At 40.0% G+C, this 19,418-nt stretch overlaps 1 protein-coding gene across 1 annotated transcript in view; it reads left to right on the forward strand.

Moving 5' to 3' along the window:
• Positions 1–19,418, forward strand: part of ANKH (ANKH inorganic pyrophosphate transport regulator) — a 107,585-nt gene that overhangs the window by 52,992 nt on the left and 35,175 nt on the right. Inside the window, exons 2-7 of the mRNA XM_014872351.2 lie at positions 2,772–2,988; positions 11,286–11,404; positions 12,514–12,597; positions 15,015–15,185; positions 15,760–15,894; positions 18,543–18,635. Of these exons, the coding sequence (XP_014727837.1) occupies positions 2,772–2,988; positions 11,286–11,404; positions 12,514–12,597; positions 15,015–15,185; positions 15,760–15,894; positions 18,543–18,635 (819 nt within the window). The remainder of the gene's footprint in view (positions 1–2,771; positions 2,989–11,285; positions 11,405–12,513; positions 12,598–15,014; positions 15,186–15,759; positions 15,895–18,542; positions 18,636–19,418) is intronic.

Genomic DNA, 19,418 nt, shown 5'->3' on the forward strand with positions numbered 1-19,418 from the left:
GGGATTTCTTTTGAATTTTAGGATATGAAATATGACATCAACATCTTCAGCAGCAAAAATATTTGGAATTATATAGGGTTGAAAAACTATGCAATTTTTCATAGGGATTTTGAAAACTGAGGATGAAGAGTCCTATGTTGTCATCTTAAAGTGAAAAAGGAAAAGGCTACAGAAGCTAAACCATCCCTAAACACAGCCCTATTGACTGTTAATTTCCTAAGGATCTTTCCAAAGAAGCATTTGGAAGAATTGCTTTTTCAGGGGTAGCCTCTAGAGTATTTCATCATGTTATCCACGTGTTCCACAGGAATAAAAATTAATGGCAACATATCTCTTTCAAAAGTCCCTTTTGGATTTTGCCAGTTTACCTTTCCTGGTACACAGGGTGTCTCCAGGGAAGATTACTCAAGTTATCTACTTGAAGTTATCTACTTGCCTATCATTTGTTCATTCAAAAGACATCAGTAAAACCAGAGGGGGAGAGAAAGAGGAGTGCTCAAGTCTTTCTGTCTGTCCTACTTAGATGGAAAAACTTAGTTACCCTAGGGCCAGAGTCATATGGAGCTGTTTTCACTGGCATGAGGTCTGTGCTAGGCAAAGATTTCTCTCTCTGCAGAGGGATCATAGTGCCATGCCTTTTGACAAAAAGTTATTTCTTAAAGCCATGTTTATTCCATGACCTTGTCAGAAGTGGATTACCATCCTCCACAGACTCTGGTATTCTGTAGTTGTACAAAGCAGGAAGCAAGCACTTGTGCTTGTGAAACTTGCTGGAAATAATTCAGCTGTTTACATGTGATAAGTTTTTAAACTAGCCTGCCTGATATTGGTTAGCTGTTTCTCTTTAAATTGAAGCTGCCAAAAATATTTCATTTTAGACAGAAGAAAAAAGAGGGGAAGAGCCATGATCAAGGAACCTTTTATTTGGTATAATTTAAGGCTATTTGTCTATTACTGGAAACAGCAATTGGGAGATTTGGCATATTTCTAGCAAGTTTAAATTAGAAGATTGTAACTCTGTATACACCTTGAAACTGAATAATTCACCATCACAAGTATCATCACAAAAGACAACTATACTTGACTGTTCATTTCGGAGGCCACAGTCTTTTCACAAATTGTTTGAATACAGTTTTGTGCACGCACTAGTGCTTTTGGCATCAGGAAATTTCATATAATTTGAACTGATATCAATGCAATAGATGGAATAATCTATGTCCCAGGAAAAATTACACTTAGCAGCTGCGGGTATTCCATATCTAACACATGGTGTTTTCAGGAAGGAACAAACTGGAGCAAGACAGATGAAAACATTTGGAGTCTCAGGCATTCAGGTCAGAGCACATTAAAAGAGAGAGATTTGGCAGACATCAAAGGTGGAGAAGTTGGTATTTTCTACAGCTTTTTGCAATGTTGACAGTGCAGCTTAAGTTTCAAAAATTAAGAATGGAATTATAGAGAGAGTGGAAAAGAACAGTAGGAAAATTCCTTATTTCTACTTCAGGGATGCAGGTTCTTTTCAAGTCAGTACAAGTTGCTTGCTGGTATGATCTTTGGAATGGGAAATAAACTCAAACTGCAACAAAAAGTTTATGCTTGCATTTGAAATGGAAGGACTTCACGACAATTATCTCTAGCTGGTTTTTTTATTCAGTATAAGTGGTATTAGAACTGTTTAAGCGTGAGTGAGGTTTATGTGGTGGCATGGTGAGACGTTCCTAGCTTGCCTCATTGCTGCAGCCCTGTCAACACACATCAGCTGTAACCCATAGGAACTAAATACTTGTTAAATCATATTCATCCTTCATGCTTTTTGAATCTAATATTGTTTTAACAGTATGCTGGGTGTACCAGATGATTGATGCTGTCACACTGCAGATAAAATTTATCATTCTGTCATTTTTATCCAATACTTTAGAAGCATTTTGGTTCAAGCTGGAATCTGAAGGAATGTTACACATCTTTTTTACAGCTCACCTTAGCTGTAAAAATAATCCATCTAACTCTCAGTGATTAATTGGCAGACATTTCCTAAGCATAAACCTAGAATAAATTGGTAAGTTAGTTGTACCTGAATATGTCTTGGAAGATACGTGCTGTAGTTCTTTTTAAATTTCCTACAAGGGGATATAAATGAATATGGTATCAAATACAAACACACAAATTCGTATATCCACAATATGTATATGTCAACTACATGAAAGGAAATCAATTATGTTTAATGACGTGCATATTTGGCCTCATTTCATAATGAAAGTTACAGACTAATATCAGCTATTCATAACAGTTACATGGGATGTTGTGAAAAGCTTGTTACACAGAAAAACTTTTTTAGCTCCTCAGCTGTGAGCGTTTGTCAGAGCTTTTGCCTGTAAAGATGACCTGCAAGGACTATGCTCTGTTGAAATCATGGCTGGAACCTCAGAGCAGTATTTCAGTGGTTTTGTGTTATCCATGACTATTAGAAGGTCATAAAATTACTCTAAAAAGGATAGAGACTGACTTCTGGTATGGTAGAAGTTCCATTATATACTTCAGAAATAGATAATTACTTTATCTTCAAGTCTACTTGAATTTAGTCTATATTAGATTATTTTGCCTGTGTCACAGGTCACAAGTTACTGCTGCTGAATCCAGAGAAATAAAGTCCATCTTGGGGTGAAAACAACGACAGCTAAATTTGCTTGCTCCTTCAGAAAGCTGATGCAGGAGATTGTGTTTGGTACCCTCCCACACGTGCTACATCATTTGCTCTTTCTGTGTTTCAACAGGCCTTGAATAGGGGCATCGCTGCTGTCAAGGAAGATGCTGTGGAAATGTTGGCCAGCTATGGGCTGGCATACTCCCTGATGAAGTTCTTCACGGGTCCGATGAGTGACTTCAAAAATGTAGGTCTGGTGTTTGTGAACAGCAAGAGAGACAGGACCAAAGCAGTTTTGTGCATGGTTGTGGCTGGAGCTGTAGCTGCTGTATTTCATACTTTAATAGGTAAGGTCACTTCACATCTAGTTAATGTCTTTTAATTTGATTCCCTCACCCATTCTTCAAACTGCTTAAGCTGTAGGTTTAATATTTCATTTGTAAGTGCAACAGGAGATGCAGAAGAGATGAGCTCTCTTGGGCTGGTATCATGCCCATCCACGCAATTTTTATTGCTTTTTAAAACAGGTTATTAAGGAGCAGATTCCAAGCACAGGGCTCTCCTGCCTGGAAACAAAACATGCTACTGATCTCTTTCAGTCAGGTGTGTGAGGAGAACTTTGACGAGGTTGACAGGTTGCCTGAAACTGATAGCTCAGTGTTGCTGTTAGGTAGTGATGGTCAGCTAGCAGTATGTGCTGGGTTGGTTTGGCAGGACTTCAAGATGTGCTTGGTAGGGCTGTTTGTCAGTTCTTGGTGGCATTGTTGGTGTACTCCCTCTGTACCTATTCCTTTGCTACTTATCTCACAGTACAAAACTCTCAGCAGGCAGGTGCCAGCATCCTCATTAAAATATCAGGTAGTACTCTCTCTGCTGCTAGGCATCATCCACTTCTGTTGAATAATTAATCTGTGAGGAAGAGGTTAGTAAGAGCAATTTATACCAAGCAGAGACCAACTCACTGAGTGTACTCTGAAAAAAAGAAAATACACAAGCAGACACAAACTGAATACTAAAAAAAAGCCACAGGATTTGCCAGTTTTTGAGAGCCTAGAAAATGGGATATCAACTCAAGCATCAGCCACAACAATAAAAGCCATTTAACTTGGAAGACTTAACTTCATCCTCTCCAAGAACTCCATGAGATTCTCTGCACCTTCTGGCTCATTCTACAGAGCTGAAACCTCTGGACTGTAGCAACGAGGAACGGGAGATGCTGGAGGAAGAAGCAGAGTGCACTGCATTGAACAGGTAAAATCCTAAAAAGGTGAGAGTTTTAAGGGGTGGGAGGGAAGAGTGACAGCCTATGGAGGCATGTATTGGTTGACAGGCAGTAGTATTGGATTGGATCACCACCAGTAGGGTGTCATTCCATCGCAGAAAATGGGAAATGCAAGTGTAATGGCAGTATCCTGAATTGCTGTGAAATCTCAGAGTGGCTTTGAAAGGAGGCAGCATTCATTATCAGGCTGTTAGTATCTCAGGAGCAACATGTGCTGCAGTTCATCAATAGACTAGAATAGAATAGAATAGAATAGAATAGAACTATTTCAGTTCCTGTCTGAGGAACTGCTCTGACCCTTTAACAAGCTATATTCACCAGCTCTATGTGCATCCCAAGCACTACAGTTTGTTTTGACCATCACATCTCTTATTCCAGCACTGATACACAAGCCCTGTGCTATTTAGCTTTGTTCCATGTTACAGTCATAAAAAATGCTTACAGTAATGGCTCACTCATCAGGGCAACTGTGTTCCAGGGATAAGATGTCACTGATTTTATAACCTGAATCCATGCATTCAAGTTAATTTAATTCGCTGATTTCGATTGGCCACTCTCTAAACATGTTTACATTTGAGGCTGTTTTATTGAGTCAGTGTTGTAAATTTTGGCCCCCTTGTACATTTGGCTCTCATATTTCTTTGCTTGGAATGTTTCTTCAGCCCTCAGAGCTGCTCTTCTAGTTGTTCACTTGCTTTTCTGCCAATGCTGGTCAAAGTTTTTGCCTTTGCCAGCTGGATAAAAAGTAATTTTCTAGTCATACAGTATTTTATTTTAAGCTAGGATAGATTTTAAGAAAGTTTTAAATGTAACTATCAGATTTCCAGGTGAAAGACATAACTGGATTTTCCGTGTGGGACTTCTTATTGAAAGGAGGTGTTTGGAACCACGGTTGGAAAACCTGTCAGCTAAGTTTCTTGCCTTTGCCTGAAAGTAGAGCACTGCTGAGTTCAGAACCTCTGAAATGCACCCTGCAGATACTGGGAAAAAAAGGAGGCTGTGCTTACCATACTTTAAAGTCCTGAATTAAAGGACTGCACACAATCTTTCAGCTTTTTATGGTGACAGGCTGCAAAATATTTTTTGGTATTTTAACTTGTCTATGCCTGAAAATATGCAAAGGCCACAGCAGAGACTGGCAGAGAGCCTGAGGGAATGGAGTTAGTCAGATTCTAGCACCAATTGCCTGGGTGATGTTGCCAAATTTTATGTTCCAAGTTTCCTTTGAACCTATTTCAAGTCTTGATTATTTTGCTCTGACCCACAGATACACAGCCTGCCTAGCAGGAAGAAGAGAAGGAGTCCAGTGACAGGCAGCCTCCTAGGACCTGAGAGTACTCCCCAGCAGCTGCAAGCCTATCACAAGCCATCTACAAGAGAGACAAATACAGGTCACTGATGCTTGGTGGATGAAAAAGAGAAACAAGTTACACTTAGGGGACTGAATTTTTTCCACCTGCCATAAATACAGGGCTAAGGAAGATGACATGTCTGTCTGCCATGGATTGTCAAAGCACAGGAAGAAACAGAAAATAAAAAGTCCAATGAAATAAGGATTACCAAAAGGAGGAAAACAAGTGGTGGTAGAAACACAGTGACCACAATGAATCACCACATTTCCAACTGTGATAGAGACTATTTGCAGTCTACACACACAGCTCCTCACAAACTGTGGCTTCTACTCATGGAAAATATCAAACCAGACCGTTTCACACACCTGACTCATGCTTCATTGCTTCAGCACCAGCTCCCCACTGCTGCTTCCCCACTGGGGCTCACACAGTCCTCTGTGCCAGGGACTGGCTGAGCTGAACCACTTGAACTCACAGCTGCAAGCTCTGGCTCCCTCAGTCACCTACATCCTTATGAGGGTCTGCAAAGTCCTCACCAGCAGCTCCTGTCACTCCCCTGTACAGGTAGCAGTAACAACTGAGAGCCAAGTTGGCCAAAAGGATTCAAAACTATATTCTCATCCCTCTTCCAACGCTGCTGTAAACCTTGTCAGTGCAGTATTCTTGGACTGGCTGTTTCAGGTGTGCTCTGGAATTAGAATATAGTATTCTGCCTTCCTTCCCCAAAGTGGGCTACTTTGAGGGCAGCTACTGCCACCAATTGATTTCCCTGGTGGGCAGTTCACTATGGAGCCAGGGTCTAAAATGTCTTGTTATTTCAGAGATTGGCTTTTTGGTGGCTGTAAGAGAAGGGACTCCAGATGCTAAGCCTGTCTCTGCATATTTTTGACATCTTACTAAATTGCCAGCTTGAAAGAGGAGAAAAGTCATTTATATAACATTATGCTAACATAATGCATTTCTTAGTGTTGCTGGTAAGCCCTCCATACTAAGTGAGTTTTTTAACATCAGTGTCATGAAGCGTATGCACATTTTCTTTGGCAATTAAACAGCATTGTTCAACTTTTCACTAGTATACTGAGAAAGTTTATTTCCTTTAGAACCATTCTCAGTAGTTCTAGAAATGACAGGGCAGCAGTTACATTGAGGAAACATCCTCTTTGCTTTTTACTGATTAAAAACTACATGATGGATCGTTGTCATCACTAGGAGAAAAAGGATGGAATGTAACCAGTAACCTTAAGTGTAGGTTAACTTTTGCAGTAATCTATAGCAGATTGGATGGCTATGACATGCAAGTGGTTTGTTTTGTGCCCATTTATGACTCTCAGGCTGCTGAGCATGGGCCACAGATTGCACAGGGAAGAACTTCAGCAGTTTTCAGCAATTCTGCTGATACGTTTGAACTTCCCACATGCATGATCACTGCATGTACATTAAAATACTCCCTAGGAAGTGAGATGTAGGTGTAATCCCACCAATTCCAGTTTAACACTACTGGAATTTTCCAGAGACTAGGAATTACAGAGTGGGTTATGACAAGCTGAGGTATTTCCTTTTTTTAGTCAGTCTTGTTCCAACAAGACCTCTGTACTGGGATATACAAAGCATTTTACCCTGGAAAAAAGAGACAGCACAGGAACACGAATCAGAATATAATCTGAGATTGCTGCTTTCCCCTTCCCCCGCCCCCCTGAAATAAAAATGAAATGTTATTCATGAAAAATCTGTCCTACTTCAGCATGGTCATTGCCAAAGCGGTAACATGCTACTCTGGCTATCCCAACCCTTTTCCCATGACAAGGGCGGTTTCTTTTTAGCAAGGAACTCAGGACAAAGCAAGAAAGCCTATGACCAAAGCCCATTTGGATAGCAGAGATTGTATTTCAGTTAAAACAGGATAATGTTAACTTAACAAAACTTTGGCTTATATGAAGATATTTCAGATACTGAAAGTCATTCACAGATCTGGGAAAATCAACTAATGCAATTTTGGGACTAGATCCGAGCACAGAAATATATGATTGCAGTAATCAGTTTTCACTGAGATACTCCTAAGCTGTTTTGGTTTTCTTTAATTCATGTGTTGCTATAAGCGAGGAAAAAGAAATCACACCACCTTAAACACTCCAGTCATCTGAGCTTTCACATGAGGAAAACAGAGGCTTTCTGTTCTGTTCTAAATTCAAGCTAACCAAAGACATAAAGAAATCTATGTACTCTGTGGCATCTCCAAATGAAGATTTGCTATAGTTTTTTTCACATTGGTATTTTCCTATCTGCTCAAATCACTTCGCTGAACAAATTAGCTGAGTGCATCAGTCATGGTGCTAATAACACCAAGGTTGTGGGTATGGTTCCTATACAGGCCATTCTCTTAAGAGCTGGACTTTTTGGTCCTTGTTTGTTTCAACTCAGAATATTCTGTGATTGAGAAACTCATAAGCACCAGTTTTGGCCATGTGAATCATCTTTCTGACAAGCAGCAGAATAGATTTTTTACTTCTCAAGTCTCCAAGTTCATTTTTAAAACTAGCAAAAAGTAGTAAATGGAATGTGTCTAGAAAGAGCACCCTGGAACCCAAAATCATGTTTTGGATTTTTTTATTCTGATAAAGCTATTTTTGACATATGTAGCTCCATGTCTGGAACTACATGGTGTCACTTCCTCTAAGAGTTTTTTCTTTATGATTTAAGTATGACATGCTCAGTAGTAGTCACCTCCAGGATAACTACAGTGCAGCTATTTTTCTGAGACTGCTGGCATCATTAAGAGTGTGTTGTTTTAAGGGTGTCTGAAGTTTGTGTGGTAGTAATTGGCTTGCTAGAGAAATCAGTGTAGGGACCAGGAGATTCAATTAGGTGTACAGTTTTCAATGTCATTTCTTGACCTTCTGGGGCTTAAAACTCAACTGGAAAAACTGAAAGCAAGAATTCTTAACTTATGCTTAAGTTAAGAAGAAAATTGCTTAACTTCTGTATCAAATCTGATCCTTAGACATAGCAAGTCAAATGAGGTATTAGAGAAGAGCAAACAGGCAGCTCATCTTGGACTTGGACTTCTCTGTTTTAGTTGAAATGATGCAAGAAGTGGGAAGCACCATCTGCTTTAGATTCATGTAATACTCTCTGGCTCTGTCTATGTTATTAATTTTGTACCATTCTCCATAATAAGTTTGTAAGGTTGGCCAAGGTTAAGTTCTAATTGCATCAGCAATTGCTGGATTCACAGCTCAGTGACACATGCCTGTATATTTGTCAGTGAATCTCAGCTTCCTGAGTCCTTCTTTGTGAGGATGGAAACATTCATGGGCATCAGCAAAAGTGATTGTGTGCTTTCACTGGCATATGAAATAGTTGACTATTTTTAAAATAATGTTTTAAGTTTAACTATTATGAATTTAAAACCAAAAGCACATTTAAAAGTTCAGTTAAACTTTTTTTGATGGGTGAGAGAAAAAAAAGTCTTTGAAGCTGACAGAGCTCAGTGCTAATATCCCTAGAAATCTTAAAAATGTGGTGCTATGAGTTGTAATGGTATAAGTGCCTTGAGAGTGTCCTGCCAATAAACTACAACCCTTTTCTTACAAGTGAGAGTAGTTTAGCTTCTGACCTTCTGATTCTGTCAATTTTTCTGTGATAGTAAACTTTAGGGGGAAAAAAACAAACCAAAAAAGCCCCATGTGATGGCCTTTAGAGACAAAAAAGTTACTTATTACTCACATTCTAAACATTTTAAAAGTCTCATTTAAATCAGAGGAAGGGCAGGGAGAGCAGGGAAGGGTGACTTCTGCAGCATTTTGTGGTTCTAGTACTGCCCGGCTGGAGGTGGGCCCTCCACAGAGCCAGGTTCCTCAGCAGGTGGACTGTGATTCTCTGTCTCTATGTGGAGGATTGGATCCTGCATTGGTTTTTAAGTTTTTGTGCAGAAGTGTAAAGCACACTCAATGGAACCTAAGAGAAAGTTCAGTTAATCTGGCCTTCACACATGGCTTGCCTCACAGACCTTCAGATTTCTTTCCTTCATTGAAATAAGTTGATTCAGGATATCCATGTACTGCCCTGCCATAAAAGCAGCTTTCCACAAGAACTTACTACACAAAAAACCCTTCATAGCAGAGAGTTTTCAAACCACCAAGTGAAGATTGGCACATGGCTATTCATGCAAAAATATAAAGAGGCTGTGCTTGATGTTTGATTGAACTGCAACAAGCACCTGAACACTTAAGGAACTAAACCCCCTTCTTCAAACTGAAGAAAAGTTGGAGTCCTGGTTTAAAATTCTTTCTCAACCCTCTTCAAAAGGAAACAAGGCTGGGAGTGCTTCAGGAAGGTGGCTAAGCAACTTGGGATTTACTAAGTGAATTTGGAGACTGTGAGTCAAACAGTCATAGTTCAGGCAAAAGACATATAGATGAGGACCAGCATAGGGAAAGGAGGAGTTTTGAACATTTTTAGCATCATTTGGGCAGTCCTGGTTATCTGGAATGAGGCTTGTGCTTGTTCACAGTGCTGTCATACCACCTTTTATTTTACTATCTTGTTTACACCATCGTCTTTGGGCTCAAATAGTATTTTCAGTTCTGTTAATCATTTAACTGCTGTATCTCTAAGCCATCACAAAACAATGACAACTTAAACTCCTCTTTAATTGCTTCTAAACACTGTTTACAAGTTTTGAGGCAGTTTTAGGCTAAGAAGATTGAATTTGATGACTAATGCTAGCATTTGTCAATCCAGTTATGAGACCTGCATGCATGAAAAGGATTAGTTTCCTGAAATACCCTATATGAAGATCTGTACAAAGATAATAAGGTTGTTATAAATGGAAAATTAGATAGATGTTCACATTTGAAATAGTTAACTTAGAAAATACACGAGTAGGAGAGACCTGAAATAAGGTTCCCCAAACACAAATAATTCTGCCATTACTTGCCTTGGGGGAGATCAGCCTTACAGCCTAATTATTCTTTTAACAGCTATTGCAAGTGTATAGAGGAAATCAAGTAAGGATGTGCAGGTCTAGAACATAGTTTAAAAAAGGTTAAAACTGATCTGGATTATTTACCTCTGCATATTGTATTTGTCTCCATAGTTCAGACTCCAGTCACAGCCTTTGTTATTCCTGTTTATTGGGAGGACTCTGGGGTTCTTAAAACAGCTGGATAACTTGGGTACAAACAGAACTGTAAGCAGTTCTGCAGAGAGCCATGTGGGGACTTCCCATGTCTGTGCAGCCTTCAACCCAACCTTTGTGAAGAGAGGCCGGGAAAGAGAGTGTGGTCCAACACTAAAAGTTGTCTTGGGTTGAAACAGGACAGTGAAATAACGTGCTGGCAATCAGAAGTGGGAACCCCCTGATTTCCAGAGTGGCTCTGGAGGTGCTGGCTGTAGATAAGGACAGGAACTAAGGCTGGTCGAGGCTGCCCAGGGACTGCACGGCAGAGCACACCGTGTCCTGACAGGTCCTGACAGAGGTGGTCATTAGGTAGGGTAAGGGAGAGGTATAATGAATGTGATTGTTGCATTCCATCACAAATCACAGTATCCTTTTACAGCTTTGGGCAGGTTTACAGGTAATGTCATGAGAATGCAATGAAAATAGATGTTTTCAGCATTTAAAAGGCATTATGCCCCATGAAATACAAAATGCCTGGTGAAAACAGCTTTTCTAACAAAGAGCCTTGATTTAATGAAGGAGCAGTAGATTTTCTGGAGTACCAGTGTGTTCATTTGGCAAACAGATGTGGCACTTACTATACTCCTCTCCCAATCTAGCCATTTGTTATCACGCCTCTGCCAAAGGTTACTTTAAAAAGAACCATGAGAGCACTTCTTAGTCATAAACAGCAGCTGGTGAGGCTGCAATATCTGAAGCCCTTGCAGCTGTTTGCTAAGTGGATGTGTGTCTGAGCTCCAAGGCATCACAGTCTTTCAGGTACTTCTGAATATCTCACCCAAGAGTCCATATGCAACCTTTGTTTCTCATTCTTATCTTGTTTCTCCACAGCATATAGTGATTTGGGGTATTACATTATTAATAAGCTGCACCATGTGGATGAATCAGTGGGAAGTAAAACTCGGAGGGCCTTCCTTTATCTTGCTGCCTTCCCTTTTATGGATGCCATGGTGAGTGCCTGATTCAGAACTGAAATTCAATGTTAATGTTATGTTTTTGTGACCTTAGATCACAAACTTTGTTGCCTGATGGGAAACTGAAGTGTGCAGAAGTAAGGTGTGTCCTTTGCAATCACTAATTTTGTATATACCTAGACTCATCTCGTGCTACATGGAGAAAGCATCTGAATGGACTTCAGACATCCAGAGATCATGACAAATGTCAAAAACCTCAGCTGCCTTGTCATAGTTACAGTATGTGCATGTTGGAAAGCACTGGTCATCTTGTGATAAGCTGCACTGGTTGTCTCTATGTGACCTCATTCTGATATGTGGTGGAAGATTTGGATTTGGCATGCATTCCCAAATCACCTGCATAGCTCACAAGGAATAAAATCAGTATTTTCTCAAATCAAATTTGTCAAAAAGATATTTCTTACCATCAGTTTTTGCAAGCACATCTAACTCCAGTATATCTCAAATGCTTGGATAAGAGAACCGCACATGGGGAGAGCTGCTGCTTCCCACATCACCAGGCTCATACCAGGCCTGCACATGAAAATGTGGCAACTCTCTTTAATGCCTCTATCTCTAGGTAAAACTGGTAAAGGAGAACCTTCTCATGCCAATGCCTCCACCACCTTCTCATCACTTTGTCTGCTTGAAACAGTTGCTGACAATAAAAAGAAGTTGGATCATTAAGAAGAAGTTGGTTTTCTTTTCCAGACAGGACTTAGTGTAACTCAGTGGGCCAATGAATATTGCACTTCAGAGGTGCATCCAGCTGGTGAATGATTATTTATTAGATTATTTACTATGATAGTTTATCCTGTGCAACATCTGATTTGTGAAGGGCTGCTTTCTTACTAGATGTGCTCAGAAATTTCTGTACAGTCTGCAAATTCATCCTCTTTCCCCTTGTCAATGGGGAATGAGCCTGGCAATGAGGAACTCAATGCAACAGTGCTTTCTCTGCATTAATGGCTTAATGTTGGCCCAGGTTCACACCAGGTACTGCTGCAGGTTGTGTACAATGAACAACCAGAAAACAGCATTTTTGGACCTGAAATCATTTACAATGTCATAATCACTTCCCAAACTTTTCTCTGGCTCTTTTTCAGGCATGGACCCATGCTGGGATTCTGCTGAAACACAAGTACAGTTTCCTAGTGGGATGTGCCTCCATCTCAGATGTCATAGCTCAGGTAAAGGCTCCTCGTAGAAGTCACTGTTCCCATTGTGTTGTGGACCAGATACTTTCCTAAACAGGAACTCTCTTTTACAGAGAGTCTGTCTGTGCCTTCTCTTTCTTCCATAAGCAAGACACCAGAGGAAGTAATCTTGTGTGCTGCCCTCTGATCATGTTCATCATGTGAAGGCTATTTGCTGGCAGTTGTGGTTTAGGACAGTCTCACTTGACTACATCAAGTCAGTTCCCAGGTCTGTTTGGCTTAGGGTCATGTCCTGAAGCACTTCCACAGCCCAGTTTCATACTGGCTGATGAACAAGTTCTGTGTGTACACTTGTACATTTGGGGAAAAGAAAAGTCAGGCAAACAGACCACTGACTGCTACCAATCCTGAGGCTGAGAGTGCTTTGAAAGAGATCTTTCTCTCCCTGTACATTCTCCCCAGCACTTCACACGGTTCCAGTGAAATGCTGAGTTGGAGGTCAAGGCATGATTCTCCAGCTGACCTGTCAGTTTTACACGTGGTGTCTAATCCAAGGAAATGCAGTATAAGCTGCCTTCTGAGTACTTGTTACTGTTCCAAAAGGTGAAGGCTCAGAAGTGCTCCAGAAGGGTCTGTGGTGATATCCCCTGAGTGATTCAGAGAAGACCAAATGTTTTTTGAACTTTCAAAAGGGAGATGTTAACTACTCTGTTGCTTTGTATTAGGCACACTGAAAAAACAACATCCATACACACTGATGATGGCCAGTGTTGTAGCATTTAGGAACCAGTATACAGCCCTCTTTTGAAAACATATAAAAATATTAGGAAATGAAAAGTCCCAGCAACTGTAAACAGTTGCTGTACTGCCCCATTGCCAGCTGAATGGTGTAATGACTGGATAAGAAACAGGATAAAACAGTACAACATCAAAGGAAATGTGAAGTCAGTGGCACTCAGTTCTATTTTCTGTAGCATTTTCCTCCCACTAAACATAAGAAATCCATAAACCAGGTTGAACCATTCAGTCAATTCCTACTCGTGTTTGTCAGGTCTGCCCCACTGCAGTGCTGCACTAAATCCCCAGAGATAATACCAATTACTGTAAATGACCTTAACCCTCAGTGTCTACTCTTGATCCAATGTGACCCACAAAGTTTCCTGACTCTGGGTGCGTGTCAGGTCATGTGCAGCTAAATAAAGAAAAAACAAATTCTTATTTTGGCCATGCCCTTTCCACAGCGGTTGGTGAGTGGGGTGCCAGGGTTGTGAAGAATAAGACACCTGTCATCTTTTCTCAACAGAACACTGCACAGAGCAAGAGCAAATCCAGAACATAAAAAGTTGTGTCTGTCATAGCCCAGAATTTTACACCTACATCTGTGCCCTACGCAGGGAGTAGGGGCAGAGGCAGCAGCCACTTTTTCTTGAGTAGCTTCATATGCACATTCTTTGTGACTGACTTTGCTTCTATTTACTGAAAAGTCATGCTTTTGTAGGTTTGATAAGCACTATGGCCTGCCTCAGGATCATTTGTAGAGCATGGTTTTTCTTAATTACTTCTACAGCTCTAGCAATGAGGGAGAGAACCTGCACCTGAACAATGTGTATTTTATTTCTTGTAACTCACTTGAATGCCAGCATGTCCTGGTGGGATTGTCTTGGTTCTGCTCTTCACGACACCAAACACAGTTGGTTTTCCAGTTGTGCCCCCTATCCAGAGTCATTTGGAATTTACCAGGCATTTCATCCACTCTGTACTTAACAAAGAGAATAATATCATATTAATCAGTTCCTTTACATTTTATGGATTGAGCATTTAGTCTTAAGAGGCTGAATTATGAATTGTTCATTAGCCCAAAAGTTTCCATTTAATTTACATTAATGTGGCATTCAGCTGAAAAGCAAATAATGAAAGAGTGAAATTTCGCTTGAAAAAGTTGAAAATTAGGTTGACATAAGACTTCCTGCTCCTAAATGTTGAAGTGAATCTTTTGAAACATCTGGGTTTTTAATTGCCACTACCTTCCTCACTGCCCAAAAAAAAAAAAGTAAGAAAAAAAAAGTAGGGCTTAGAAGCTGACCCTAGAAGCATGTCTCCAGCCTCAGTGTGTATCAGAATAGCACATTCTCCTGGGAAGGGAGACTCTCATCCACATGCTTGCTGTTGCTGCCAATACTTGCCAGACTTTCATGCCAACTTTCTCCTATTTATGGGTTCTAGTCTGACACCTGCCCAACCTTCAAGTCCTGTTTCATAGAGTATGAAGTTAACTCTTGTTCTTCTCATGCACATGACCAAATACTGAAAGATCCTGGCTAAAGTTTCTATAGATACTGTAGCCATGCAAGTTGTTGGTTCAGATCAGCTTAGCAGGAATCAGACGGGAGATGTGTTGGACCTGAAGAAGCACACAGACATTGTTAATCATCTGTTTGTTTTCTCTGCAGGTTGTTTTTGTAGCCATTTTGCTTCACAGTCACTTGGAGTGCAGGGAGCCTCTCTTGATCCCAATCTTGTCCTTATACATGGGAGCACTTGTCCGATGTACCACACTCTGCCTCGGATACTACAGGAACATACATGATGTTATTCCTGACAGAAGTGGGCCTGAAATGGGGGTATGTCTTCATACTTGTGTTTTTTCAAACTCAATTTTACTTGGTTTTTTTGTGTTACAATACTGCATTAAACCACTGTGCATGAAGGGCCTAAATGCTCTGTCCTGCAGGAAAAAACATTTTCAGATAAAGAGGCATGGTAGAAATTATTCCAGCGACAGCACATGTGACACAATGCCTTCCATGGTATGGATGTGTCTACTGAGGACCGAGCTATAAGACAGCACAGCATGAACTGAGTGAACACCTTAGTTCATGTGGAAGAAGATAACAAAATTTCTCTTTTTCTTCAAATGTCATATTGTTTTTCATGTAGCTTTGTCTGGTAGTCAGAACAAATTATGCAGATAGATACCTTATGCATTATTTATTGAGATCCATGACACATCTTCTTTTGAATCATGCTATCATGAGTGAAAATATTTTAGGCTCCTCATATTGAAAGTTTTTGAAATGAATGTACCGAACTGACAATGGATGGGAAAAGCACAAAACCTTTCTCCATGATTTTGGTCCTGTGATGCTTTTTTTTTTTTTTTTCAAACACACTTCATTTTTTTTACCTGTGTTGCAGGGAGAAGCTACAATAAGGAAGATGCTGAGTTTCTGGTGGCCTTTGGCATTAATTTTGGCAACTCAACGAATAAGTAGGCCCATTGTGAACCTTTTTGTCTCTCGGGACCTAGGTGGCAGTTCTGCAGCCACAGAGGTAAGAAAGGCAGTGCTCTCCATTACTGTAAATGATCATTTCGATGGTGTTACCACTCAGCCAAAATGACAGGAAAAAATTGTCTTAAGTACATTTCTCTTTAGTGCTCTTTTTTTTATGCTTGAAAAGAAGATTGCTTGGACTCTCACCATGAGCCCTTCTGCCAGGTCTAATGGAACCTCACCCTCAACAATACTAGAAGAAATTTTTCACTGAACAGTGCCTGCATCCCAGGTTTTCATGCTTTGCACATAGGCACATATAGTCTGGAGCATTTAGATCCCAGAAATTTTAGGACAGTTGACAGTAGTCCCATGTCCTACACTTTCCTATCGTGTATATTTTATGGCTGTGCAAACTGAGTGAAACTACTGTTAGCAGTCAGTGCATCACACAGAACAGTGTAGAGACATAAAAAAGCACATATTAAAAAAATATGTCTCCTGGTTGAGATAAGAAATGCACCCTGTTTCTCTTGAGGAATTTCAGATTAGTCTAATAAGTCTCCTCCAGCTGTTGGGAGACAGATTTCTGATTGTAATGCAGAGCCTTTACCAATGCTCACCACAAGCTGACCCATTCTCTTAAGAAGTCTGGGGAACTTCTGCTGCCAGCTTCGTGCAAGGATGTCTAGATGCAATATTGTCATAGGATAAGCAAAGCTATAAGTTACTAAATGAAAAAAAAATCAATTCGAAGAACTGCTCTTAATTTTGTCATACATGATACTGTGTATTTCACTCACTCAGGAGGTGCCAGAGACTGCAAATAAACAGCTGTGAGAAGAGAACTTAATGCTTTTACATGTGTGATTCAGGAATCAGTCTAAATACATGTCACAGCTGGTGATTTACTGGCAGTTTTGCACCAACAGTAACATTCCAGCTTTCTCTGATTTCCGAAATAATTGCTTCTGAAAAGGGAGATGCTGACAACACAGATAACATCAGTGTCTGGAGCATACTCCAGTATCCACAGGAGTTTTACAGGTCCCCTATTCAATCATAGCAGCAGCTTTCACTGTGGGCAGGGAGTCCCTGTGAAGGACTAGGCTGTAAAAAGTTCATGAGCACCACAAATCCACTTGCACTGTCCAACTCCCACTGCTTTTGTTTGGACTGCCAGCACAGTTGTGGTGATTGGGTTACCTCTTTGATGGTGGCTTTCATAGGGGCCCTTTTCACCTGTCAAATACAGGTGCTAGACATTTACGAAAACTTTCATGCATGTATGTTGGAATAACACTACTTGAGGAAAAATACTGGAAAAAAAAACACTGCTAAAAACTTAATACTTTCACCCAAGCGGAATCTAGCATACAAAATATGATAGTGAAATTCTTTTTCCTTTAATAGATACTGTGTCTTTGCAGTCTTTTTGGATTTAATGATGAAAATAAGCAAAATTGCTTTTATATTCCTTACTCAATTTAATCTAGTTAAGTTTCATACAGATGGAAATTCTGATGAAAATACGATAATGGGAGGGTGTGCAATTAAAAAGGGTACTATCTTAAAATTCCAGTTTGTTTTATTTGAACCAATTACTTTTTAAAGGTACATTTAACATTATTAAAGCTATTATTAGCAGGGAAGGATCTATACCAGTCTCTTCCTCTCTGTGGATATCACTACATTCCACTCTCATTTTAAAGAGTACAGGGAACAAATTAGCTTGCTTACATGGTCCCGTGTTTGTATAGATCTTTTAGCCAAGCAAAGACAGCAGTTACATTTATAATGGGAAAATGGGCTCAGATAATTAAGAAAATGTATTTTGAAAGTTTGGGAGTGAAACAGAAATAGCAGTAGTTAAAGAAGGTCTTTCTTAACACTACCATTGCTGGATGTAAAATGAATCAGGAATGCGTGGATTGTAACAGATCTGAACCTGCAGACAAAAAGCACCCAGGCATGCTCAGTTAATGTGTGGGGGAGCTTGTCTTTGATAAACCTCTTGGACTGCACTTGTGAGAGTGTAAAAGGGCCTAGTCTTAAAACTTCAGGCAGGGAATTATTTCTTCCCATACAAATGTTCAGCTGGAATTATTTTTGTCAGGTGCTCATTGATGAGCACCAGAGTGGAGAGAGGTGGATTTTTTTGTCTCATAAATGCCTTCTGCCCCCAAGCAGTCAGATTGATGTCCAAACGGAGTCAGCCACTGAGGCCCACTGATTTATAGTCCATCTGTCTTACTGGAAGCTGCTTTATTTATGAGTAACCAAGTAAAATATATATAAATTGAAATTATGGGGTATGATTCAAAATTACTGTGAGCTGCAAGGCATTCTGCTGCTCAGATATCTGTAGGTAAAATAACTCAGGAGCAATGTGGGAGCAAGGTATTGGGCTTGTAAGGTGTGCACCATAGCTCAACTTAACTATTTTCTCAGAGTATCAGAGTGATGGTGAAATGACAAAGCTGACTTTGGTAACTTCATGGCACAAAAAAATTTCATAAGCTTAAAATGCCAGGCCAATACAGCATCATTTTGATGGTCTTCCTGGAATAAAAAGCTTCCAATCCCTTGTCTGGTTTTGCATTGTGTCAAGCTCAATGTGGTGATACTGGGGGGCACTAGCACCCTATGTTAGCTTAACTGTTGTGTTTGAAGATTTGAAGTTTATGTTTCTGTCTCTATTCGTAGGCAGTGGCGATTTTGACAGCTACGTATCCTGTGGGACACATGCCCTATGGCTGGCTGACAGAGATCAGAGCTGTATACCCTGCTTTTGACAAGGTGAGTGTCCCTGTTAGGGCTGTCATAAATACCTCCTGTGGGGTTTTGCTTGTGTGATCCTCCTCTTTGTTTGTTGTTCCACTGATAGGTTTTCTTAAAATCTAGTTTAAATTAATTGGCTTTTTGTGGCTTCAAGCTGTCGTCTGATTTATGATTTTAACCTTAGCTCTATGTTACAAGGTATTAAGCTGCCTTTTGAATAGATAGGTGCTGTATTTTTAAGGACTAAAAAAAAGTCCTCACCATGAGGTAGCTACTTAGGTAATGAAGTGATTTCTCACAAAGTGTCATCACTGAATGAGCAAGCTCACGTCTCTGCTCTGGATTTTATGGTATCTCTCAAGTGGGTTTGGGTTCATTTACTTATGTTAATATTTAGCAAAGGGTGTTTCATAGGCTCACACTAACACAGATAACAGACATTGTTTTAGTAATACTGGCTTAGCTGACCAAGGCTATGAACATTTTTGTTGGTAAATCATGCAAGAATGCAAGGACTGCTCCAGGAACTAGCACAGAGCAAAAATTAATTTTGTTTAGTCTCTTTTTTTGCTCTGATTTATAACTGGTACTCACTAGTCCATATGTTATGCAAAGAACAGTCCTGTCCTGTGACTCTGGAATTCAAATGCCAGATCCTCTCCTTTTCTTTATTTACTAATTAGTAACTGAACTTTCTGGTTCCAAATACTCATGAAAAATATGTTTGTTTTCTCTGGAATGCATTTAACTGGAGCAAGCCCTGTTTAATATCATCCACCATATTTCCAAGGAGAATTTAAA

The sequence above is a fragment of the Sturnus vulgaris genome, chromosome 1 (assembly GCF_052056855.1).
Source record: "Sturnus vulgaris isolate bStuVul1 chromosome 1, bStuVul1.hap1, whole genome shotgun sequence".
Lineage (NCBI taxonomy): Eukaryota > Metazoa > Chordata > Aves > Passeriformes > Sturnidae > Sturnus > Sturnus vulgaris.